The 26,683-nt window shown below is 42.4% G+C and overlaps 1 protein-coding gene and 1 long non-coding RNA gene across 3 annotated transcripts in view; both read left to right on the top strand.

The window, feature by feature from the left end:
* The window catches only part of IKBKE (inhibitor of nuclear factor kappa B kinase subunit epsilon), a 35,114-nt gene extending 13,967 nt beyond the window's left edge, over positions 1-21,147 (top strand). For both annotated transcript variants that reach the window (XM_083444356.1, XM_083444357.1), the window contains exons 11-21: positions 1,313-1,404; positions 3,837-3,938; positions 7,572-7,647; positions 8,166-8,275; positions 11,677-11,753; positions 12,756-12,795; positions 13,384-13,485; positions 17,619-17,715; positions 19,582-19,682; positions 20,153-20,224; positions 20,383-21,147. In XM_083444356.1, coding sequence (XP_083300482.1) covers positions 1,313-1,404; positions 3,837-3,938; positions 7,572-7,647; positions 8,166-8,275; positions 11,677-11,753; positions 12,756-12,795; positions 13,384-13,485; positions 17,619-17,715; positions 19,582-19,682; positions 20,153-20,224; positions 20,383-20,410 — 897 coding nt within the window. In that variant the 3' untranslated portion in view covers positions 20,411-21,147. The remainder of the gene's footprint in view (positions 1-1,312; positions 1,405-3,836; positions 3,939-7,571; positions 7,648-8,165; positions 8,276-11,676; positions 11,754-12,755; positions 12,796-13,383; positions 13,486-17,618; positions 17,716-19,581; positions 19,683-20,152; positions 20,225-20,382) is intronic.
* A 1,191-nt stretch (positions 21,148-22,338) lies between these two features.
* On the top strand, positions 22,339-26,487 carry LOC310679440. The gene is made up of 2 exons (XR_014512263.1): positions 22,339-23,902; positions 25,110-26,487. It is a non-coding gene; the product is annotated as an uncharacterized lncRNA (long non-coding RNA).
* The last annotated feature ends 196 nt before the right edge of the window (positions 26,488-26,683 follow it).

The raw sequence follows: 26,683 nt of genomic DNA, 5'->3' as shown, positions 1-26,683 counted from the left end.
TCAGGGATGATGGGAATTTTAGTCTCAAAACATCTGGAGGGCCGAGGTTGAGGAAGCCTGGAGTAGATTATTCAACACACCCCTCTTTTTCTATCATCTAAATCTGTGGTCAGAGAGAGATGAACCACACTAGCCTAAGCCCCAGGTGATTCAAGTGATGGGAAGGAGGAGAGAGAGAAACATTGCCCAAACAATTCCAGCTACTTATCCAGCTGTATCCATTTTGATTCCGGGGGCTGACTGCAGCTTAAAAGGATAAACGACCTGCTGGATCAAGCCCAAAGTGTCGCTCATAAAATTGTTTGCAACTGTGATAGTTAGATGGCAAGCAAGGCTGCAACCTTCACCTGTGTCATTTAGCAGATATATATCTGTACTTGGAGCTTCCATTGAGTGATAGCCACTGATACGCAGACTTTTTGGAACCATCTAAACTAGACTTCTTTATGCCCCCTCCAACCTTACTGTCTTTGGAACATGTGCATCAGAATGCTTCCTCCCCACAGCTGATTTGCACTATAAAAACATCTCTGCTTCAGACAGTGACTCTTAAGCCTTGATCTCACTTCATTTCTTGGCTGTTATGAAAATGGAGCAAAATATCTCAGATATGCTGTTGCACTGAAAATGGTTTTGTTTTCGTGGTTGTTGATGTTTTTGCTTTGGCAGCTTCTTTAAACAAAAACATATATTCACATCAATAATAAAATGCTGTGGAATGCAAGTTTGTGGAAATGTGACACCCATTGATTATGTAGCAAAAGGGTTAATGGATATTAAAACTCTAATAGCATAATCCAGATCCCCCTCCTATGATGATGGAAACTGGAGTCCAACCATATCCAAAGAGCCACAGGTTAGCCTCCTTTGCCTTAAAGGATAAATATTTCCAGCTCACAAAACCCCCCTTCCCTCATCCTTGCTTCTGCTGTGCTCTGCTCCACTCTTGGCTTCAGGCAGGGAGAGGGAGGGAATTTCCTATAATGGCCAGCCTCTTTCCTATTCGGCATTCTCCCTCCATCCTCAGCCACACATTAACTCCTGGTTTCTTGTCGTCTACACCATCTCCCTCTAAGTGGTAACTTTCTAGGGTATTTTTGGGGCCCACCTTAATTTTGTGATAGAACGTTGTTTTAAACGGTTTTTTAATATTGTGTTTTAAAGTTGTAACGCATCCTGGGATCTTTGTGTGAAGGGTGATTAATTCTTCATCATTTCTGTGATCATGTCTCCGTGTATATCTGGGAACTCAGCAAGGTGGCAGCACTGCAGTATACAGGGCAATCATATACACCATTGCTTTATCCTTTAGGGTGTCCTGACTGCAACTCACCAGACGTTGAGGATATCTCAGTCCTTTCTGCAGTGTCAAGAGCTCATGCTCAGAGGCCTATATTGGGTGAGGTACGTAAAATATCTCCTGCTGGCGCGTTGCAAGCGATACAGCAGGGTCTTTTTTGACAGCTGATTAAGGTGCCTTCAGCTTCAGTTCATATCATTCATTTCCTCCAGCTTTCCCAAATAGCTTACAGCATGCACATTTACGTGGCTGCCCATGGGCCATACACCACTATTGCCTATTATAGCGAGTGAGCAAATGTTCACAACTGCTTGCCTAATTTGGGCCATTGTTCTCTGGCAAATGACATGTTTTCACTGACTGTCCCCTTGTTGTTTTTTCCTGTTTCTTTTTCCACTTAAGTCTCTTTTGCTCGGCATTCAGACTTGCCAGATGAAGGTGATGAGGACTGTGCTGACCTGTCCTCTTGCCCTTGTCCCTGGGGGCAGCTATTCCTGCCTAGACACAGAGAGCTTTCTACGTGTATTGGACCTGCGGGCTTGCACATGCACAGACGAATGCACATTGAGCATTGGGTACTGCAAACTGTGTAAATGTTAGCTTCAATTCACAAGTGGTCTAGAGATGGGCTGCAAGGTGGGAAGTGCAATCCTGATCCTTCCCTACTTGGTGACTTTGAACATTTGTGTTAAGGTCCCCGTTATCCTTCTACAAAGCAGTGAGCAATGTAGCGCCCAGGTTTTTATCGGTGCTCCTCATTCACAGAAGCATAGAATTGTAAAGATGGAAGGGATCCTGAGGGTCATCTAGTCCAACCCCCTGCAATGCAGTTATTTCAACTAGATCATACATAACAGATGGCCATACAACCTCTGCTTAAAAGCCTCTGAGGAAGAAGATTCACGCCTTCTGAGGGAGTTCATTCCATTGTCAAATATTTCTTGTCATCGGACAGTTCTTCCTGATGTTTAGTCGGAATTTCCTTTCTTGTAACTTGAGCTTCTTTTTACCCACTTTATAAACTTAAAAGGTGCTTTATTAAAACAATATGCATAGATCCAGATGAAAACTTTGAGTAGGGGTTTTATAGATTCAGTGTTTCCAGCATAATGAATGTTATGTGATAACATTTTCATTGCTCTGTGCAAGTTTGCTTTTTTTCAAAATAACCAGTTTCCAGCCTAGTCAGTGGAACACCATGAATTTGCTTCATGTTACAGAAATAAACAGGCAGATAGTATGGAAAGTAGGGTGGTGATTATGGCAGGGCAGACATGCCTGTTGACTTTAAACCTTATAGCTATATAACTCTTCAATATTGGGGGTGAGTGTGTGCAGAATGAATGGATACGGTGGCTTGAATTGTCACACTTTCCAATATGTCAGGAATTATTTTCTGAATATGGAATGTCAAAACGAGACATGGAGACAATCATGTGGCTAATGTGGGAAGGAGCAGCTGAGCTGAAGGAAACATTAGCTGGTTTATAGACCAGAAACAATGTCTGTTCCTGGCTACTCCATACATTTTGTGGAGAATCCAGTTAACCAATAAACTCCAAGGCATTCTTAGAACAGTCTTCTCTCACATTGTGCACAAAAGGCCACAAATTCCATTACAAGAAAGGGTTTATATAAAGAGGCATAGAGTTGTAATCACTCATTATATAATATATTTATCTAACTTAAACAAGGCTGCTTCCAATGCAGTGTATACTCCAGGGCAGCAGTGGCTGGAGTGGGGATGGGACTAGAACTGAGGTGAAATTCCTCAGAAATATAACTCTGTATTCGGCAGCAGGAGTGGAAGGGCATCACCTTTGTCTTTGAACCAGCTTCAGGAAGAGCACAAGTACCTTTGTCCTCGCATTCTTCTCCAAGCTCACATTTCCTACACCCATGTATGTTTTGGTACTCCCATACTATAGCCTTCCTCTGAGCTTTACAGGAAACCAATAATTGGCTGTAAGGGCCTGACAAAAATCTAAGGAGGTCCTTAGATCATCGGTTGAGACATCCCTGTCCTAAAATATTGGGGGGGGGGGGGAGATGTCAAATCAACCTTGCCTTTCCTTCTAAAATGCACTGCAAACAAATCAGTGGTATCTTAGACCCACATACTCCTGACTGCCGAGCTATATATTGCAAGAGAGATCCGTGATTGGTTCTCCCATTTCCCACCAATAATTGAACTTTTGTTTTGCAGGCAGCGGCAGCAGCAGCAGCAGCAGCAGCAGCAGGGAAAGGCAGTGTTCAATCCTTGCTTTTGGGCACTGTTTTCCAGATCAGAATCTCTCCCAAAGTTGCCCTTCACTGTGCAAAGCAGGGGGTGGGGAATCCAGGCATTTTTGCTGTGGGTGGGGAGTGGACAGCTCACTTTTTTGTTGTCAGGAGAAGACAAGTCTCCATTTAAACAGGGAATAAGTGGAAGATTGTGGAATATGTGCTTTTACAGCATAAACGCAAGTCTATGCAAGAGACCTGAGGCCCATATAACCAGAAATTCTGGTGTTGCCTTTTTTTTTTTTTTTTGCAGTGAGACCCTGAAATTGGAGTGTCTGCGGATTCTAGAGAAGAAGCAAGGTGTGATGGCAACACTCAGTTGCTTGCAACGAGAAGAGATGAAGGTTCAGCTGCTGTAAGTGTTGCTTTTCAGTGGTAACTGTGACACTGCAGCCAACTTAAAACCCAACATGCATTACACCAGTGGAACCCCCAGGACAGAACCTGGGAGCCAATGCACGGGGCCCTATTCAGCAAAATTTGAATGAGCTGGCCCAGACTCAGCTGGCCAGGCTTACCACATTTTGAAATTACACATTGAAAAACACATTGTCATCTATAGAGAGGGGACCTATAAGACCATTAAATTCAGAGGCTTAAATTACTTAACTGCCCTGCTTCGTTGCATAAGAGGAGTATTCTGTCCTGCAGAAAGATGCCAAGGCCCAAGTTCAGAGAAGTGCTTCGATTATCATGGGGTTAATAATGCTTTGGGATTGCAACTGCCTTCTCCCAATATTAGATGGACAATATATCTCTTGTCACGGGTGCAGTGGGCCTTCTGCTTCACATGTGTGTTTTGTATGTGTGCTTTCCATTTCCAAGAGGAAGGTGCAGAAAGACTTCTTCCCTCTCATTCTGCAATAAGTTTGTGTGTGTACATATGCATATATGTGATCAAAGACATATCTCTTGAGGACAGAAGGTTGGAAGCTTCTTTGTATTCTGGCAAAGTAGTCCTTGTTTCTTTTTAAAGGGGAAAATGCTTTGCTTCAGTAAATGGACAAACTGTTAGGTGGGCCAGTTTGCAATATCTGGACAGAAAGCGAGCAGAGCTATGTTCTTTGAGGATTGCTGCCTAATTTGGCTTTCCTGTGTTCACAAAGGGAGATAAATTAAAGTTCTTGGTGGGCAAATAAGAGCTTTCCATGAAGCACAAAGTGGCTTTAAAATACGTTGCCTGGTCAACCCAGGAGGGGTGAGATGCTCTAGTCTAAACCAATCAAGTCTCATTATCGCTTATCAGTTACCCAGTCTGCCTTTAAAAAAAAAACACCAAACCTCATCTGCCTCATGAACAATGGACAGGGCTGCAAAAATTCAAGTGCCTAGAAGCGCCTGACAGCTAGGTTGGGTGAAAGGTCAGATGCCTGGTTTCTCTTCCTCCTGTGTGGGCTGCTGTTTGTAGAAGCAGATGGCAGCAAAGAATGGATGGATCAGCATGTTTCGTATCACATGTGTTTCACATGTGTTCATTCATATGTCTGTTCTATCCTATTTTTGTGTTAATTTTTAGTCTCCTGTAAATTAGAAGCCTTCATGAGCACAGGAGGCTCCCTGCTGCAGAGGTTTGCTCTTCAGCTCATGGGCGGGCGGTGTATACCAGGGGAAGGTGTGGCATGAAAGCTGGTGGGCCTTGCCAGTACATACAACCCACTCTTCCTCATGTGAGTTTCAGAGCATGAAGAAACAGCATACCTGAACAGGTTTGGCCTTTAGTCCGCTTCCTCAGCAAAATACTTTCCCTCACTACTTCAGTTCACAAACTGTAGCCACTGGCTAGGGTAGAGGTAATCAAGATGGTGCCCATGGGCCTAGCCAAGGGGGCAGCTCCCCCTCCTCAATCAAGTAAATAAATAAAAATACCTAAACCAATTGCATCACAGATAACTTGGTTCTGCCTCCCCGTAACATAAAGCCTGCCCCCATAAAATAAATCCTGACTGCGCCCATGTTGGTGCCCTTCCAATACTTCCATCACTGGCCACATTGACTGGGTCTGGTGGGTGCTGGAATACCTTGGCTGCCCTTGGGCTAGAGCAGCCTTTCTCAACCTTGGGTCCCCAGATGTTATTGAACTACAACTCCCATCACCCCTTGCTAGCAAGACCAGAGCTCAGGGATGATGGGAGTTGTAGTCCAACAACATCTGGGGACCCAAGGTTGAGAAACACTGGGCTAGAGGGACAGCTCAAGTCAAGTCATGATTATTTCCAGGTATGCTTCAGCTCTGTCACCTCACAGTTGCGCTCTGTCTGAATGGAAAGCAGCAGAAGGTAGCAGCAGAAGACCAGAATCGTTCCAAGTCAACTATCCTCTCACTATTAACGCTCCGTTCTCCATCTCACCAGCTCTTATGTTTGCAGCCTTGGGGAAAGATTTCTTCACAGAGCAGCCTAAAGCAGGGGTCAGCAAACTTTTTCAGCAGGGGGCCGGTCCACTGTTCCTCAGACCTTATGGGGGGCCGGATTATATTTTGGGGGGGAAATGAACCAATTCCTATGCCCCACAAATAACCCAGAGATGCATTTTAAATCAAGGGACACATTCCATTCTACTTATGTAAAAACACGCTGATTCTCGGACCATCCACTGGCTGGATTTAGAAGGCAATTGGGCTGGATCCGGCCCCCGGGCCTTTGTTTGCCTACCCATGGCCTAGAGGCTTGTCCAGATACCTCAGGGAACTTGGAGCAGTACTTCCCCAGATCCAGGGGGCTTGTGCTGATTCCCTTGCAGCCAGCTGCACTCAGCTTGAGACAATTTGTTTGGGATCAAGTGTTGCTTGCTATCTAAATGGTTGCCTTCTCACATCCTCACTGTGAAGCTGCCCTGGGGAAAAAGATATCTAGGGTTGTTCTTTTCTGGAATGCCTCCCATTTGCCCATTGGTGCCATATACTACTGAACCGGGAATGTGGAAAATCACCATCTGGAGGAGCTAGGAGATCAAATTTTTCCACAGCAGGAAGCTCTTAGTGCCTATTAAGTGCATCATGATTCACTGCTGCTTACAGCCAGGTTGTGCTAACAGACAATTAAGGCCAGAGAAAGGGGATATAATTTGGGTGAAAGGGGACAATAAGTAGCCTCTTCTTCTTGGGGGGTTACCAGCAATAACAGAGGCAACTGCACTTTTTGAACATTTGTCCCCTGTTACATAGGAGCTTAGAGTAGTGGCCGAGTCTGGCTGAGATTTCTTATGTTCTGTATTACAGAGTACAGCAAAAATAGTGGAGCCACAGGGATGAAGTCAGAGAACAGCACTCTAATTTTGAGCTTTGTGCAAGTGGGGGAAAGGAGACTGACTGCTTATTAAATTTTTTAAAAGCAACGATGTAGGAGGTTGAACATGTTTGCAAGCCCATAATTACCCAATGCCATCATCTGCCAGGAAATGGCCCAATAAATGCACAACCTTCACTTCTCCAGTTGACGCCTTGGCCTCTCTTCCATGGGTCTCAGCTCTCCTTTCCCACCTCATTCCCTGGGTCTTCTCATTTCCAAATACAGCTGCCTCTTTGTCCCACTTGTGTCCCTGTGTTGTTGTTGTTGTTGTTTCTCTCTCTCTCTCTGCTCTCCATCTCAGACTCCTAAGCTTTGGTTTTCCTTTCCCTGCAGCTTATACGTAGCTCCAAATTCCTTTCCCCTTTGCTTTCTGGGAAACTGTGGTTTTACATCACCACCACACACAGACACCAGCTAAGAAAACCACTGCATTTTAAGTGCTGCTGTACGTGGACTGTTACTGCATGAGAGTTTCCTGTGATGCAGTGGGTGGCGAACAACACTTCTCTTCCCCACTCCCACCATGCCATTTTGAAAACTTTTTGCAACAGCTCTTCTTTGTATTTATGGAAATTTCTTGGGTAAATTGAATATTTTTTTCTGTTTTGGTTACTTTGCAGTTATAGAGATTGGTAAGCCCCTCTGAAGACTGATCAGAAACTGTTCCTCTTTTTTTTTTTTAATCCCATTCACCATAATAGGTACGAGACTATTGCTGGGGTTGGCGAGATTCCAGAGATTAAAGGCCTGGCGGAACTGAAAACAAGACTTCAAGCTGTGAGTTATTCCCATGACCACCTGTTAATAGCAACTTAGACAGCTGAGAGTTCTGTGTGGCAACTTCTCTTGTATGCAAAAGGTCTGATCTAAGCCAGAGCTACTTGGGAAAAGAAGAAGCTGTGTAATGATTGATTAACACAAATGGGTTAAGGGAATAGAGCGGGTGGTCTTCTTTTTGATTGATGGTTATACATATATACATGTTGTACATACATGCTTAGCGTTGCTGTGAGAACTATGATAAAGTTGGTTTGTATCTAATGACTTTATACAAGTATCCATAAAAATATATGTCTAATGCATGTGTGTGAGCAAGAAATGGTGGTTTTGTGTGTGTGTGTGTGTGTGTGTGTGAGAGAGAGAGAGAGAGAGAGAGAGAGAGAGAGAGAGAAAGAAAGAAAGAAAGAAAGAAAGAAAGAAAGAAAGAAAGAAAGAAATGTAAGTTTTATAATATGTAAGTATAGATGCTCTGTATTGAAACATTCTGGTCTTCCCTTTTGTCTTTTCTGGCTCAGGTTGAAGAAATTTCTAAATGTTTCCAAAGCATCTCTGATCACCAGTCGGTTGTGCAATGCATTCTGTCTGATGTGGGAAAGAAAAGGAGTCAAATAAAAGAAGTCAGAAGGTTGGTAGAATAGTATTTTCAGTGTTAAAGGCTGCAAGGCACTTACACAGGAGTAAGTCTAGGTGAGCACAGTGCGGCTTAATTCTGAGTAGACATACATAAGCTTGAATTGCAAGACTTAGTATAAGAGTAATGGTTGCTTAAATATCCACATCCTAAAAATCTAGAGGGTTTTGGTGATATCAAACCATTCATTATCAATATAGTACAGAGGTTGATTTCTTACAAGTGATTTCCTGAGCCTGGTCCAATAAGGGCCTATGTCTTTGACATAACCCCATTCCAATGGTTGCAAGAGGAGGAATATAATTTTCTTAGGGAACAGGATATTGTTGCCTTTGTGATAACTCCACAATAGATGTCCTCTTAGGAAGGGTCCTCTTCTAACCAGGCTCTTGTAGATGGATCACCTGTTCTATGTGTTTTCAAGTAGCCAAAAGAATGCTTGTTTGTTTGTTCATTTCAAATTTCTTGTCTGAGGCTCATGGGGTGGTTTATAATATAAAAACACAAAAATATGTAACATAATAGCAAATGAAAACAATATTACTCTCCCCATGGAGTGGAAAGACTCCATTTTATTTATTTAAAATATTTAGATGTCACTTTTGTACCAAAAAGGCATTCAAAGTAGTTACAAAAAAGGAACATTAGAACAACAAACCTGATGTTCATTAGTTCGCTATCAATGTTTAAAAAGAACTAAACCCACCAATAAGCAGCAGATAAAAACAGTATCCCTTGTATAATCTTTCTTACCTCATCTATGCCAGTCTAATCAGTTCAGGTGGCATTGCTTATACAGTAATAGGCTTTGGTTATTGGCATTCACAAGGAACTAGTTCTCTTTGTGGACTGTCACCTCTCTAACACCCCTCCTTACAAAGCCATATTATTAATGCTGGCCAGCAAATGGCTTTGTGACACTGACTATGATGAGCACACCATAAAAATAAGTGACAATGTAAACATAGCCTTGATTAAACTCCAGCCACTGGGGAAACAAACAGCAGGTTTGCAAGTGCAATCTATTTTGCCTCTTCTGTCTGGAGAAGCTCAGCCAGGCTCTGTCTTCGTTGATACCTTAAACATGTCTCAAGAGATCCTATGTTCAAGCTTCGGGTAATAATAGTCTTGAGACCAGGGCCAAAAACATCCCTCAGTCTGAATATTCATAATCCTCCAGCAGTAAATAGCACATTCTCAGTGAATGGAGCAGTGCCTGATACCCCGCCTCCTGGAAAAAGCAGCTACAATGAGAATAAGTTGTGGAATCATGTTGATGAGATGCAAGGGGCAGTACTGATATGCAACCCAGGGAAGGAATGATGCCCTAGGATGCTTCAGGCAGCAGTTTGAACCTGGCAGGAAAACCTTCACCAGCATGTAAGTTTAGAAATGAACACCTTCCTACACCTGTGAACAGGTGAGCTTGACTAGTGGATAGCATGCAATCTCTTTACATAATTGAGACTACCAAAAATGAGTTCTTGAAGTTGTGATGCAGCCATATTGGCAGCTAGAGAAGTATTATATGGCCTATCAGCTGAAGCATCATTTGGAGAGATATCATATGGATAGGGTGTGGTCAGGGAACAGGGCAATATAATAGAGGTAAAAAGTGAGAAGCTCTTGGTGGAAAACTATCTTGCGCTGGGGAGGAGGAGGATGCCTGCCCATGACTTCAGACCTTCTGTTGAAGCTCTTCTCCAAGTGCCTTCCTCAGCTGAAGTGTGCTAAAACAGAAGGCTTCTTTGGTGCTGGTATCCCAGTAATGGAACACACTTTGTATATTTTTAGTTGCTGCCACGATATTGTAAATGTTATGGTATTATTACTTTAGTTTTCTTTGTTACTGACCACCCTAGAAACTGTTGGATGAAGGGTGGCTTGCAAATATTTTAAGTGCATGCAGCCTGGTGAGTAACTGGGCTCGCATTTTGACGTCCTTTGCTATGCTGCTGCTGGAGAGAGGTGAGGCTTGTAATCAGGGAAACCTCCATGACAAGTGTCACAGGAAGGAAAGGAGCACCACTTGTTTTAGTGTCCGTTCTTGGATGTGTTCATTCCTCTCAGCTGACTGTCTCAGTACTTGTCAGCCATGCACAGCTTGTACTGATCTCATGCTTGCCTATGCAACAATTGTGTGTAATACTGGCTTATATGTGGGTGATGCATTTCATGTTGCTGCATAAGACACAGTTCATTATAGCTTCGTTTCTCACTTCCAACTTCGTGCCAAAATGCTGAGCAAGCAAAAGCTCCCATCCATATGCCTTAGTAGGAAAATAACGTTTCTTCATTTAATTTACATTTCTCACATTACATTATCTTAGCAATTTGGCTGGTGAAAGTAGTTAGTTCACATTCTCAATTAGTGCTAAGGCTTCCACTAGATGCATCATTCCAGCATCTGGCACAGCACTCAGGGGTTTGTACAAGAAAACCGGCATCAACATTGGCCTCGCTGAGACAGATTGAGTATACCAGGATGGACGTTGCTAAAACCAGCTGCAATGTTCTTGTCTGTCTGAGCTCTCTCTGTGCCTGAGCAAGTCTTTAAAACTGTCTGTGCTCCAGTTTCCCATCTGTAAAATAGGATTAGCAACTCACCTCTTTTCCTTGCAAAAATGGTGTGAAGACTAATGGAAAAGAATGTAATGGACCAGATGCTGTAGTAATGAGGAATAAAGAAATGGCGGGGGGGGGGGCATAAATACTTCAGATAGAGAGTTAATAGGGAATAGTGGGCTTAGTGTATAGGCTTTGAGCCTTTGTTTTCTACATGTTCAGAAGAGTTGTGTGGTGCAGAGCTGTTGCATTTGGATTATCCTCCAGCCCAACATATTGAAAATGAGAACATCAGGAATGAGACTAGGCAAGAACACATTTTTCTGACATGGAAATTACTCGTGAGTATGTAGCTCAGGTCTTGGCTATCCTAGCTGGTAGTAAATAAACAAACATTTTATATCTCAATTGACTTTGTAATGATACAATTCAAGATTTTACTGTTAGGAGTGGCACCAGAAAGGCCAATGCATCTTTCTCAGCATCCACAGCTGTTTCTCCTGTTTGTGTCTTCTAGGGACAGACAGGTGTTGGTTCACTGACATCATTGAGGGCTTGCAAGAAAAATTATATGATTGTGCATCAGTTTCTAGATTTCTGGTGAAGGCTGCTCATACTAATATTGCTTCTTGTGATGTAAGACTGTGCTTGGAACAGAGCTAACAACGAGAGTTAGTGCTGTAGCTGTCTTGCCTCCCACTCATTCCTTTCTGGACCAGGTCCACTGGGAGTTTTGTTACAGCAGACACAGCCCTTGGCCCATGATGGCATTGAACTGATTAGTTCCTTTCTTTCTATCTTACAACTGGTTTCCCAAACTGGTTCTTCAGCATCCAGCAGATGGAGGCTTGCCTTGACAAGATGCAGCTTATCTACACCCAGTTCAAGAAGACCCGGAAATGCAGGAGTGAGTTGCTAATGTTGATAGTCTCTCTTATATAATCATCAGCTTGCACAGATTTCATAAATCAGAGGTCTGTTAGCCACTACCAGGCCTTTAAAGGGTCTGATTAGGCAGATTCCTTGAAATACTCAAATAGCCCCAAGGAGGCATCTTAGCAGCAGTATCTTGAAACAAACAAAAATGCCAGGTGGGCACTGCTGTACTTTGGGATTTGAGCCATCCATTCAGCAGCACCTGTACCGATAAGATAACAATTCTGAAAGCTCTGGCTAATCTCAAGGCTGCTCACCCCAGTCTGAAAAGTATGGGGCTTGTGGCTGCTTTGTGTGCAGGTGCTCATATCTGCTAAGTGGCTGTGTAGATTGTGTCAGAACAAAAGTTTATTAAGTCTCAAGTGCCAACAAAGTTTCTTCTGTCACAACAAAAGGGAAAGTTGTCAGCCTTGTTTTATTTTGTGTGTGTGTGTGTGTGTGTGTGTGTGTGTGTGTGTTTCATCCCTGGGGTCCTCACAAACCGAGAAAAATGAAGGAACGGCTTCTAGATTGCAGGCAGAGGCCAGTGGTAGTGATCTACTGGAATCACCTAGAACAGGTGTGGAGGGCCTTTTGTTTTGCTGCATCAAAGCAACATGTATAGCTACCCCTCTGGCAGTTTCTCCCCCACCCACCGCTCATTGGTTTTCACTGGAAATGTGACACCTCCCTGTTTTCTATTGGGCTATCTCGCAATATACTGTATTTTTCCATGTATAAGACGCCCCCATATATAAGACACCCCCTATTTTGGGGGACTCCAAATTAAGAAAACACCCCTCAGCACTACCCATGTATAAGACGTGCCCCAATTTTAAACCTTTTTTTGTTTTGTTTTGTTAAAAAAACTAGTCTTATACACGGAAAAATACGGTATTTCATGTGTACACTTCACACACATTAATCTGTGAAACTGCAAAGTCCTGAAGTCATTCCCTGGAAAATCTACTAATAAGTTGCATTTTCTTTCTAGGCCTGGGCTACAATGAACAGCAGATCCACAAGCTGGATAAGTAAGTGTAAGAGTTTGTGTATAACAGACCAGCTGAGTATCGAACACTTCTGGTTTGTATTCTGTTGGTCTGCGGTTGGCCATTAAACTTTCCTGAGCTGCTCGTGCTTAGATTGTCTGATTCAGGAATGAGTCATACTGTATCAATCAATAAAGTTTCATTGAGGCATTTGAATAGCAACCACCTCATAATAGCCTTGTGACTGTTGAGAACCAGCACCCTTCCTTGTAGTAGGAGGAATATCACATGTAAAGGGAAGACTACTTTCTCCCCTTCCATCAGCCGAGACAGGGAACTGGCATTCCCTGCTTACAGGAACACAGCAATATGCCTCATACCAAGTTAAAGTATTTGTCCATCTAGCCCAGTGTTGCTCTAAAGTCTCAGACTGAGGTTTTTCACATCACTTATTACCTGAACCTTTTAACTGGAAATGAACTGAATTAGCGAGTTTCTTTGTGGCTAATGATCTTGTTGCATTAGTGTGGGTATGGGTGGGTGTTTGCTTGTGGGTTGTTGTTTTTCAAATGCTTAAATTATGAGAAAAATTGATGAAATAATGTACATTTTATTTTGTTTCATTTTCAGGGTGAATTTAGGACATTTAGCAAAAAAGGTTCTTTCAGTTTTCCAGGACAACTGTTTGCAGCAATACAAAGCTGCTCTTTTGGCACATGGAATTATAATGAGGTAACAGTGTTCCTAGCACATACTCTCACTGGCTGCCACTAAAGCAGCAATGCTCATTTATTTTATTGCACCTATATCCTACCTTTCCTAGAAGGAGCTCAGGGTGGCATACGGAGTTCTCTCCCTCCTCATTTTATCTTTGCAACAACCCTAGGGAGCTAGGTTAGACTGTAAAATGGGGGCTGGCCCAAGGTGAGCTTCATGACTAAGGTGGGATTTGATTCCTTGTCTCCCAGGTCCTAGTCCAACACTCTTAAAGCAATACCACAATTTCCCCCATTCCAGGCTCTCATTCCATATGGAAGCCTGGTTTGCTATGTTACCATCATTGAATTGTACACACATAAGGTCAATTCATGCATGATAAACACTGACCTCCTAGAAGAGACAAAACGCGCTTCATTTGGAAGGTGAAAAGAGGAGGGAAGTTCAAGAGAGGAGCTGAAAGCTGCATTCTACATCGCCTCTGTGGATAGAAGTCCTGCCCCTTATTGACAGTTATGTCCTGTGCTGCTTCAAAACACATTTTTGCCAGGGAGGAGATTTTCCAACTGGGCTTGCTGCCAAGCTTCATAAGGAGGGCAACAGCAGAAAGCTGGGCAAAGGCTTAAATTCATAGCCCCCTCTCCAGCATCTCTCTTGAGTACTCTCCCAACAATATATTTATTTATTATATTTCAACTATTTATATATCACTTTTTAGAAAGGATCACAAGTGTTTTACACACACACCAGAATTAAAAATAGTACATAAAGCAATGAAATTTAATAATATAGAATCATAGAATCATAGAGTTGGAAGAGACCACAAGGGCCATCGAGTCCAACCCCCTGCCAAGCAGGAAACACCATCAGAGCACTCCTGACATATGGTTGTCAAGCCTCTGCTTAAAGACCTCCAAAGAAGGAGACTCCACCACACTCCTTGGCAGCAAATTCCACTGTCGAACAGCTCTTACTATCAGGAAGTTCTTCCTAATGTTTAGGTAGAATCTTCTTTCTTGTAGTTTGTATCCATTGCTCCGTGTCCGCTTCTCTGGAGCAGCAGAAAACAACCTTTCTCCCTCCTCTATGTGACATCCTTTTATATATTTGAACATGGCTATCATATCACCCCTTAACCTCCTCTTCTCCAGGCTAAACATGCCCAGCTCCCTTAGCCGTTCCTCATAAGGCATCGTTTCCAGGCCTTTGACCATTTTGGTTCTAGAAAACATCAGAATTCAAAAGTAGGATTGTACTCATTCAAGACACATCCCCTCACTCAATACCCCCACAAATTTCACATCTGCTAACACATCTGTATCTCAGTCAACCTCATCTATTTGTGAGGTTCTCTGAATAGAGAGTGTTTATGGGATCTGCAAAATGCATCTTTTCCTAATTTGCTATACCATGCCAGCCAACATTTCCAGACAAAATGAAGACCTTTGAATCAAAGTGATGGCATGGAGACAAAACAGGTGAAATCATGCTCATTGGCAATAATACAGTTGCATCCGGTGACGTTGTCTTGTTGCCACAATGGCTTCCACTTTTGCAACAGGATTTCCTCTCCCTCTCCTTTCCCTGTGGAATAAAGGGCTGGGGGAAATCCCCAAAACAGATTGGAGGTTATGGAGGTGTGCTGGGAAAGGAGAAAAAAAGCTCATCGCGCAGGAGAGAAAGTCCTTATGCTAGTGGGATGACTTTGTTGGATGCAGCCCATTGCCTTTCTATGAAAGGGACATTGCTTCTTTTTCAAGCTCTGTATCTAGCTTTGTGATTGGTTGTCAGAATGAGTTGTGTTCATTTTTCTCATTAGCGTCTAGTTCCTTTCTGAAATCTTGGAATTAGCTGGCATAAGAGTTTATTTTTCCCTTCATGATATAATGCACAGCAGGACAGTTGACATTATAAACAAAGACATGCTGTCGAGCTGACGTTAGTACTCATTTCACTGGACTACACACTGCAAATCTTCCCAAGCCTTTGGGTTGGAATATTGATGAACTTCTTTGTTTTCAGTATCAAGCAAGTTTCTCATATTGGAATGAAGCCATTATTAAGACAAAGAGCAGCACTTAGAAAGAATGATTTTATGTTAAAGGGTGTTTGGGGAATAATGCAAAGAGCAAATTGCCCAGTGGTGATGGAGAGTCATGCATTGACTTATTACATTGGAGAAAAGTGCAGTCACTTAAGGAAGTAACTGCAACCCCAACTGGGGGGGGGGGGGGTTTAATTGCAAAATGCTTTTGGAACATAGCAGCTTTTTCAATCTGGTTTCAAAGGGCCTGAAGGTTTCTGATGATATTCATCATAATTAGGGTTGCTTGAGGACTTCACTGGGACTGACTTCTGAAGTGTACTCATCTGATCCACATCTACCAGAATAAGTTGTGGGTTGGACTTGTAGTCTTTCAGATTCTGGACTCCATCAAGTTCTACAAGGTGGTCTAAGGGCTGGCTACTTGTTTTTAACAGGTAGTAGCTGCTTGCAGTGACTCCAGAGTATATTGCTGCTTCTGCACAGTGAAAATGAGACCAAAATGCCCCTGGAACTGTGGAAGTAACTTACTTCCAGAGCTCCAGGGAGATTTTTGGGGCACGTTTTCATGGTACAAGGCAGCATTGCACTTTTCAGCTGCTCCAGATAACTAGAACATAATATATTTTTTAAGAACATGAAATGCAAAGCCTTGAAACACATTGTAAATACTTTTTTTTTATTTAAAGGAATTAAATGTGTGTGGATTTTTGTTGTGAAAAAGAATCTATCTTTAGTCTTTCCTTGCTGTGACAAAAGCTGTCACACAGGTTGTCAAAACTGAGGGGTTCAGAATCAAATTAAGCAGCAATGACATTGGAAGGAGATTCAAGAATCAGTTCCACCTCTGAATCATGCGGAAGCAAAATATAATTGCATTATGATGATGAGTAGATACAATGACTAGATAGCTTTGTTGCATCCTAGTACATACCATGAGTGAAAGATTTGCATCGTGCTGCAGATTTAAGGTGGATTTTTTTTTTTAAGAAGCCTGATAAGTATGAATATGATCTGCTTTAAGGCTTCCATCCTACATCCAATTACTTCAGATTAAGTCCCATTGAGTTAAATGATTTACTCCTGTGTAGACACATATAGGTTGATTTCAAATGGAAGGAGTGAAGCTTGTACATGCCTTTCTTGTTGAAATCAGTGGAACCTAGCTCATGCTGTTTTTAACTTTAAATCTATCTACTTCATTGAGTTAATAACCAAATTACAGTTTACAGTTTTCACAGTGATAACACATCTCCCTGATATCTTTATAGGTTTTGGTTTCTAGTATTTTAACAGTTTATACCCATGGTATAGCTTTGGCAGATATATGATCTTGCAGGAAAGTATAAATATTGTTAATATGTGCACATAATATGGCATCATTTCATTTAATATTCCTTGATATCCAGCAGTGCTGTGATCTTCAGGGGTTGTTGTTTTTGTGTATATGTGTTTCTTTGTTTCTAATTGCCTTTTTTTGCTCTTGGTTTAACAAGTTCCCTATTAGCTCCTTTTTCAGTCCCACCAAGGCACAGAGCAGAATGAAATAGAATTAATTCTATGTTTCCTTCACTTTGTGTATTTTACTATTTTTATTATGTCTTAATTTTTAATGCATTCTGCTTTGAGGGGCTTCCGCCCAAAAGCGGTTTGTAACTTTCTAAAACAAAATCCACTTGCCTATTTGTTTCACCTTTGTTGCTATGAAAAATGACTAATCTGTTGTGGCTGCTTTGATGTCCCCACTGTGGAAGGACGTGTAGATCCAGAATCGGCCTCCACAGTCACTCACTGTTAGGACCCTGTTCATGAAAGACAATCTTACTCAGCTAGGAGTGATTGTCAGAGAAGAAGCTTTGATGAGATGCCTGGCAGGGTGGGGGTCCTAAGTAGCTTCTCAAAGGGAAAAACTGTATCATTTTTTTTGGAACATCATTAATGCTGTATGACTTTGCTATTCAAACCCATGGGGAACTTTGTGGACCTGATAAATCCTTCTGGCTGAGCACTTCTTTCCATTTTAGAGAAACCTAAGCTCAAGTGCCTCCTTAGAAGAAAAGAAATTAGCAACTATTTGACTACACTTGTTGCCTTATCCCTTCAGGAAGGTATTTGACCTGAAGAAGAGTTTGAAGAAGCTGAACAGATCTTTAACCTCCTGTAGTGCAGAGATGTCTGGGTGCCAGGATTGCCTTGATAAAGTACAGTGGCGATTTTTTTCTTCTGCTGTTCAAACCATTTCAAAAACCAGCAACTTGAAATTAAATTTATGTCCAGTTTATTCTAGCTTTAATCCATGGGTTGTCCCCTGTGTGTGTGTGTGTGTGTGTGCGCGCGCGCGCGCTCAATCTGCTCTGAGCCTCTGGTTCAGATTTGTGAGCAATGCAGGGGGAGGAAGGGAGGGAAAGTTCTGTTGCATGAAGTAATTCTGTGGTGGCTTGGTTAGATTCAACCCCTTATTTGTACCTCAGTTGCTTAAGTGTCCCAGCTATCCAAATCTACAATGTGACCCCCATGTGTTACTCTGTCAGGGCCAGATTTAGGTTTGATGAGGCCCTAAGCCACTGAAGGTAATGGGACCCTTTATATGTCCAGCTGTCCTTTGTCAACAACAAATTGTCACTGTTTTTTGTGTTGAATATATGCTATATGTCCATGCAGTCCATGCAGAATGTAGGCACCCTGTATATAGAAATGAGCAAACTAGCGATACTTACACCATAGGAGCCTACACAAAATAATAATAATAATAATAATAACAATAATAATAATAATAATAAATTTTATTTATATCCCGCCCTCCCCAGCCGAAGCCGGGCTCAGGGCGGCTAACAACACTAAAATAGTGCAACATTATAAAACATTATAAAAAATAATTAAAAACACTGTTGCTGTATGTAGGTTTTATTTTATTTGCTTTTTATCTTATATTTTGGAAATGTACACCCAGTTTTGTTTCCTTTAAATTTTTTGGCGTAAGCTATAGCTTGTTTAGCTTATACATAAATCCAGCACTACACTCTGTCAAAAAAGTTGGCTTTACTTTCACATTTGATTAGCTCCATTCTCTGAGGGGTGGAGTTGAAGGATAAGAAAGTTGAAGGGCAGAAAAGCAAAACAAAATTTTCCAAGGATGGGCAGTACTTGTGATATAAGGACTGCTCTTGCTTGTTCAAATGCTTAGTCTGCTCCTCCACAGACCACTCCCCAAGACTCTGCCATTTCTTTTTGTCTTTTTCTTGATACCACCTTGTGCTGGAGGAATTTTTCAGCATCTTTTGGACTTGCACCAGAGTTATTTCAGGCTGGCAGGAGTCCAGGACCAAAAGATTAATTCAGACAGGCAACTAACCAGCTGTTTATGTTGTGAAGGTCTCACATTGGGCAAGAGTTCCACCCAGTGATGTAATGAAATAATGGTTCACTGGAGAGTCGCCCCATCAAAAGCAATGGAGCCATAATTGCAATTACTGTATGCATAACATGGTTGCCTAAATCCAGCCTAATGGAGACAGTAATAGTAATAGGACTGACACTTTTTGAACACCACCTGTTGCAAATAGGACCCACTTTTAACTGGTATATGCAAAGGAACATTGTACGTACAGTGGTACCTCACAAGACGAATGCCTCTGAAGACGAAAAGCTCGCAAGACGAAAGAGTTTTTCGTTTTCTGAGTTGCTTCACTAGACGGGTTTCCCTATGGGCTTGCTTCGCAAGACGAAACATCTTGCGCCTTTTTTTAAAAACCGCCAATGCATTCCTATGGGAAACCGTCAATACACAGTGGTGCTTCGCAAGACGAAAAAATTCACAAGACGAAAAAACTCGCAGAACGAATTAATTTCGTCTTGCGAGGCACGACTGTACTCACTCCATTGTTTTTGTTCTCTGTTTTGCATTTTGCTTCCCCTGAAGATTTTCCATGGACAGTAGGACCTTTCATATATATTAATTGATTCTGGCATTTTGAAAGGCAATTCGCTTTTCATAATTTCATGTACCAAGTGTGATGAGAGCTTGGTACGCCTGTAGTGATCTGTGGTGTTTTTCATTTTCTTGACAGGCTTTGGATGAGTTGCCTCAGAGAATCCTCCAAGGCAAAACAACACATTCTGCACCTACACAAGTTTACATGAACCAGAAGCACCAAGACATGGTGTTTGGGTATGTGCACACAAATGTAACTGTCAAGGCATATGGAGTCTGGATGTTTTCTGGGTGTGCTTCTTTTTTTGCACCATTGTAATAATTTATGATGAAAAGCAACTAGTGTGTGGCACATATTTAAAATATATCCCTCACCTCTCAGGCCAGTGTGTGTGTCATGTGAGTTGATATATTATCACATTCAAAACATGCTATGCCACCTTCCACCAGTAATTCCAGTGTGGTTTACAGCAATAGAATATGACTCCAGTAAGAGCAACATAGTGAAATTCATCACAATCCACAGACCAGCCAGATACCACCCAGGCATGGTATTAACAATCTGCAAATGCCTGGGCGAAGAAAATGTATTGTACAATGTTCTGGTGAGCATCTGCTTGGTCATGCATAATTAATAATATTAAAAATGCATAATTAAATAAAAAAAAGTTGAACTGTACTTTTTGTTGTGTCCATGTCTTGAACAGGATGCAAGAGCTTCAGGACCAGATGAAAATAGTAGCTCACAATCTCCAGCTCAACAACAGCATCATCCAGCGGTAAGAGGTTCTGAAATCTCTTTAGCAGCGTATAAAGCTATGCCTAAGAGAAAGTGCTAAGCGTGATAAGAAAGCATTGCTCTCCCAAGACTGAAAAATGTATGCATTCAAAAGGCGAGTTCTCTAATCCAAATCACCTTTTTATTTTCTTTCTCTAGGTTAAATGGTGTTGCACCAGGACTGTAGGGATGAGAGTAGGCTGCAGAGCCTGAAATTATAATGCGGGTAAATCCACATCGTTGAAGACTTATTGGGGAGGAAACTTCATTGTTGAGTCTTAAAGATGCCTATGCATTCTACCTCCCTGCTGTAGCACTTTGATGTGGATTTAAGAGAGTGGTCTGTCTAGCCAGCATACCTCAATAGAGAACCAAATGTGTTTGATGTGTTTGTTACGTTTGGAGAGAGAGAAATATTTTTTCCCCATCCCAAATTTTATTTTTTGCTTACTCCTTTGAACCTTCAGTAATGGAACTGGAGGTTCTTTTCCTTGTTTCAGTGAGATCTGGCATTTTGAAGCTTGTCATGCACTTTTAACAGGCACTAGAGCCTCACTGAACCAAACCTGGCTAGCCAGTTGCCTTGAAATGTTTGTTGTTAAGTACTAGAAATACTTAACTCGGAAGCAAAGAAACGATACCTCACCGTACTGTTCCTTGGTTGACCTTTGTTCATTGATGAGCCCTTTCTGGTAGTCTAATGTAAAAAGGTCCTAGGTTTGAGGAACCAAAGCTGTGTCCCCCAGGCTTCAAACAGTGACTCAGAAACTACAAAAAAGAGTCTGGAGAGTGGGCATTATCAACCTACAGTAGTGCTGCCTGCAAACAAGCCAGGTGTAGATGCCAGTACAGAGACCAAAGTAGGATGTGGCATGTGAGAAGCTGGAATCCCCCAAGGAACTAATAAACTCTGCACTGAAGCCCTCACAGTTTCCTGCCTTTCTTGACAACTATGGCAATGAACCCATCTGGATGGTGGTAAGAGTTGAGACGTTAGACAGGGTTGCTTTAAGAGCTCCACTCACCAATGGAGACACACGGGCTCTGTTTGACTTGATGGAACATGATGGAGAAAGTTGTCCACTTCAGGAGAGCTGTCCTTGGTGCTACAGAGCTTGCTTGGTTTGGCCATGTCTCTCTTTCTCTCACCTTGGCTTTTTGATTGTCTGTTGGAACCTGGCCTTGTGAAGGAAGGCTTACCGGGGAGACGTCTTGTGTAGAAAGTCTTGCTCCTTGCCTGTAAGTGCCAGTCAGGTGAGACCCACACCCCATTGGTTGCCACTTGTCAGGGCTGCTTAGTCTGAGAAAACAGAACTAATTTATCTTCTTTTGATCTGTTGGTTAGAGTGGTTCAAGGGGCATAATACAGACTTGGTTGCTCATGGTGCACATACCATTTTTAATAACAAAAAAAAAACTTACTTTGATGAGAAAATATTTGTAGAAGGTTTAGGATGTAGATTGTATTTTTGTTTTAAGCATATTGATAGTTTTTTCTTGGGATCTATGAGATATAAGGAGTTGTTGCATTGTTTAAGCGATGTGGTCACGTTTTTAAACGTTTTAGGCATACACATAAAAAAGTAATGCATGGTGTGTTCTTGTGTGTACCAGTGCAATTGTATTGCATCCCCTGAGATAAACAGCAGACATGTTTACTGAAAGTACAACAGGAAATCGGTGGGGGAAAATTCTATTTTAAAACACTCAAGGACATTTTGCCTTGCATATAATGGTCATAGTGTTGAGTTAAGAGTACTGGTTGTGTGTGTGCTTCCAGCCCTGGGTCAAGGCTCTTATCTTTAAAATTCTGCAGGATGAATTCAGGAGGAAACCAGGGTCACTTATGCTTATCTTCTTTATGCCAAGTATGAATGGAGATAGGAGCACTCTGGAATTCTCTCAGTATTGAGTGAAAAGGTGTTCTTTTTTGTCACTTTCTGCAAGGAACATTTTAATTATTATTTCAGCTTCCTTTGGGCTGATTTCTCTGGTGAGTTTATTGGCTGTTTTACTCACTGGTTACTGTTTGGTTTTAATCAAAGTGGCACTGAGTGCTTTAGAAGGCTGGACCAGATTCTTTTTTTCCATAAGCATTTGTTTAGCCCTGTCTGCCTCAATATTCTTTGCTGGATTCAGGTGGTTCTAGGTGTTGCCCACTAAATAGAAAATGGCCGGGATATATTTCAGGCTCGCTATTGGAAACAAGCCAAAATTGATTAGGATAAATGGATGAGAGAGGCAGGTGTCTTGTTGCTGCATGTATGTTTAATTATAAATGTTTTGCTTTCACCCCAAAGCAGAGCAGGCAAGCAACACACTTCCAGGTTTCTGGTTTGATTTATCTTAAGCTTCCAGGCCTGGTGTGTATTAACTTTTTCATCCCAAAAGGCTGTGAGCTAAGTAAAGAGTTTTCTGCTTTCCTTTGATTAAAACAGCAACAACGAAACAGCTGAGCAGATAAGTTAATGTCAGCACAGAGAAGCTAAGGCTGAAGTAGAATTGTTTGGTTGTGATCCAGGAGATTCCCCCTTAGAGATGGACAACAAGGGCATCTTCCTCCCCTGCACCCCCAGCAGCAGCTGCTCCTCAACCTGCCTCAGAAGCTGCTTTTGATGTACAGTCACATCTAGTTCAGCCTTTTCTACCCTGACTGGCACTGGATCCCCAGGTTTTCAGATAGTCCCACCTGGAGATGCAGGGGACTGAACCTCAAACTTTGCTCATGCAAAGCACATGCTCTGCCGCTGAGCTGTGGCCCTTCCCCTTGGTTTCTGGCTCTGTTAAACCACATGGGTGGTGCTGCTCTATTGTGCTCTCCTGCAGAGATGCAGTATATAGGTCACCTGCATATTCCTGCACTGCAGGTCGTTGGACTGGATGACCCCCAGAGTCCCTGCCTACTCTACAGTTCTATGAAATACTGCAGCCACATGGGCAGAGCCAAACACCTGGCCCCCTCCTATTCAGTGAAAGGGGGCTCAGGTATGGTATACGGCACCATACCGTTAGGGGAGTGAGGGCAGCAGGAAGGCTTGTGCTATGCGGCCCTGTGGATCACGTTAGCAATTTTGCTCTTGCAAATTAAAGATGGAAACCGGTGGGTTTCGTAGACCAGTTGAAATGAATGAACCCAAGTTAGTCATGCCCATTGACTTCAGCGGCTCTGCTCTGAATAGGACTAGCATTGGCCACAACACAATAGTTGAATATTTGAAGCTGACCTTTTAAAGAAAGGGGTGGGGGGACCCAATGCAGTCTAATGGATGTGTAAGCCATTCAAGAATGATAATGAAGAAGACAGATTTTATTTATGCTGCAGCAAAGTGGTATGCAGGAGTGGTGAACCTTTTGGGAAAGCCATATTCCTAAGCGCCACGCTTCTTGTTGGAGGGACTTGCAGATTTGTTTCCAGATTATTCCTCCCTTAAAAAAACACACCAAACAAACCAGAATAAGCTGCCTGAAGATGGGTGGGTTGGATGTGGGAAGATGGCTGGCAGGGTGAAGTGTTAAGCATTTTATTCCCCCCCCCAAAAAAAATCCCCCTCTGCTTCCATTCAGTGCTTCCTGAAGCAGCTTTTCCTCTTTAAAAGGACAGTGGAGTACCTTGGCATGCATTTGAGAATGACATCTTTTGGCCTGATACTCTCTGTTTTCTCAGAGGTGTGCTGTGGGGGTAAGTGAAACTGAGATGATGGGAGCCAAGCCGAGTATTTAGTAGCTGATGGGTATTGCTGAAAACAGCATTTTAGCTCAGTGGTTAGGCATGTTGGCTGCAAGGATTTGTCGTGCTCTGCACCTTTTTACCATTTTTTAACCTTGGGCTTTACAAGCCCCCGGGTAATCCTCAGAGGCTGCCTGCTGACTCAGCTGTGTGCCAGCAGCCGCAATGTGTCAAGCAGTGATATAGGAAGCCCAGGGGTCTCTGGGGAGCAAAGCATTAAGATGATATCAGGAAGCTATTTGCCATTGGAGAAGCAGATGCAGTATCCCTGCCTTGCACCCTATCCAGCCTGCTTAGTAAGTGATTTATGGGCCCAAACCCCAATGGACGGGAGCAGACATAATGCAAGGTCTCCACGCTGCAGATGGAGCAAACCATTTCAATGATAAATGCAGCGTGCAGAAAAATTGAACGGCTGCGCCGAACATGACAACACCTCCTCCCCTTTCTGAAAGCAAATATTTTAGAATTGGGAAAGTGGATGGTTTAGAAAGGAAAGGCATTCCCTTGGCTGCCCTTTCTCCCACCCCTTAGAGATAAATCACTGTCCATGGGCTGTTAATTTCCCTTCTGTGCTAATAATGCTACCTCTGCCGAGTGACAATGAATCTTCAGAGCAGGCACCTGCTACCAGGCGGTAACCCTGGTGACCGGCCTAGTCGACAGACTTGGAACTATGAAGCCAACACAGAGATGGTTAAAATGAAGGGATGGTCACTTCAAAGTATGGGAACAACGTCATATTATTTGAATATTTGTAGCTGGAGAAGCTGGGGAGCGGTAGCGCTGTTTCCCTGCAATGTGGTCTCATCCTATTGGGAAGGGTATGTGAATGAAACCACCATGTGAAGTGGGGTTAAATGTGTGGGTCTTTCTTACCCAACTGGCATCCTTGGGGAACCAGTCTTCTGGAAAGATCTACGCATATATCTGGTCCCTATCCACATGGCTGTGCCATTCAGTATCTCTCTCTCACACACCAGCACCATTGAGTTTATTCTCATCTGGAAGTGGCTACATGGTTGCTTCCAGACAACCTGCTTGTTAAATATACAGTCTGATTTGTTTGTGGAGAATGGTATACAATGTCACATCAAGCAATTGTTATCCCACATTTTCCTGTCACCTTCTTTACTGCCCAAACTCTGTGTGTTTGTAGGTTTGCTATGCAAGAGCATCAGACCCATTCTAATTACGTAACCTGAATTTGCCACTATGCGCTTGAATCCAACCTGCAAAATAGTGACAGATTGAAGACACCACATGCTTTAAAGCACCTTGTGACGTGAGTTAGGTTTAAAAAGAAAGAAGAAAAAAGCCTTGACCACTGTTCTCCCCCACTGCCCCCATTGTTTTAATAACACAATAATGTAGCCTATCCCAAGACTTTTAAATAGCACACCTCATAATACATATTCTTGGCATGAAATGCTAACTCTACCACATCTCTGAGCAACCAAAACTTCTCACTCTGAGGCAACCTGACAGGGCCCCTTTATCAACATGATCTAAAGAGACTTCATGTTCCCTCCCTGAATTCAGACTCTGAAGCAATGCCTGAGTCTGTCTTTCACTTTCTGATGCTGCAGCTGGGCTCACATTAGACAGAAATCCTTAGAGTTATGCTGAACTTCGTAGATTTGCTTGGTTACTTGTTCACTCTGGTTCATTACCCCTACCCAGCAAGGGGCAAACTGCATTTGGAAGAAAGATTCTGCTTACAGATTTCCCAGCCACAAGAAGCTGTTTCAAAAGCTTGAGGGGAAATCCCCAGCAATCAGCCTCTGGGATTTCATGTGTGGTGTTTCTCACCTCAGCTCAGTCATTCCCATCACCACTTGAAAACGAGGGATCAAGGCTGACAGGACTGATCTCTGAAAGGATGGTTCTTCACTGAGCAGAGTTGCCCTTCATTTTCTTACTATTGCTTTGGCTAGCTCTAATAAATGAATTGTTGTTGAAAGCAATGTGCAAGGGTGGTAGCCTAAGAAGCTGGTGCTTGGACTCCTGACAAAGCAGCTGTTGACCACAAGCCAGTATCTACAATAGAAGCCCACTTCTGTGTCATGTTTGTCCTATGATTCTAGGTTGGGGTGTGTGTCTTTTTTTACTTAAATGTTATGCTGGTGCCTGTGGGCACTCTTGTCGCAATGGAACTGCCCTATTAAAGTAGCTTCATTTGTTCTTGTACTATTGCTCCATGGAAATTAAATGGAGATGGCCAAGCTACACTGCTTTGTCGATTCCGTCCTAAGTGGAATAATATGTTTACATCAGCCAATACTTTGATGTGGAATTTCTCTTGGCCTCCCTGAAAGAGCTTTCTAAAGCACTACACCACTGTCAAAGCTAAACTGCCTTAAAGTAGCAATTGCACATTAAACATTCCTTTAATGTGCAGAAAATAGAACTCTTTTTGTTGGGTACTTTTGGCTTGTTCTTAATGATTACTCTTTCATAAGAAGTATTTTCCCTTCTGACTCAGATAAACGTTGGAATGTCTGTACAAGAAACTTACAAACTCCTGTGCATTATTATTGTTGTTGTTGTTCTTTTATAACTGATTATTTCACAAGCTGCTTTATAATTTTTCAATATCTGATTACTGTGCTGTGTGGCTCTGCTGAGTTTCCTGGAGTACATTAACCAGAGTTTCCAACCAGTCTTTCTTGGCATGTACACAAATATGCTGACACATGGAAATGCAACCATTTCCCACTGAACAAAACATAC

Source organism: Podarcis tiliguerta (genome assembly GCF_965153285.1).
Source record: "Podarcis tiliguerta genome assembly, chromosome: 6".
In the NCBI taxonomy this organism is placed as follows: domain Eukaryota; kingdom Metazoa; phylum Chordata; class Lepidosauria; order Squamata; family Lacertidae; genus Podarcis; species Podarcis tiliguerta.
Note: the sequence above shows the minus strand (reverse complement) of the source record. Positions and strands in the feature narration are given on the sequence as shown.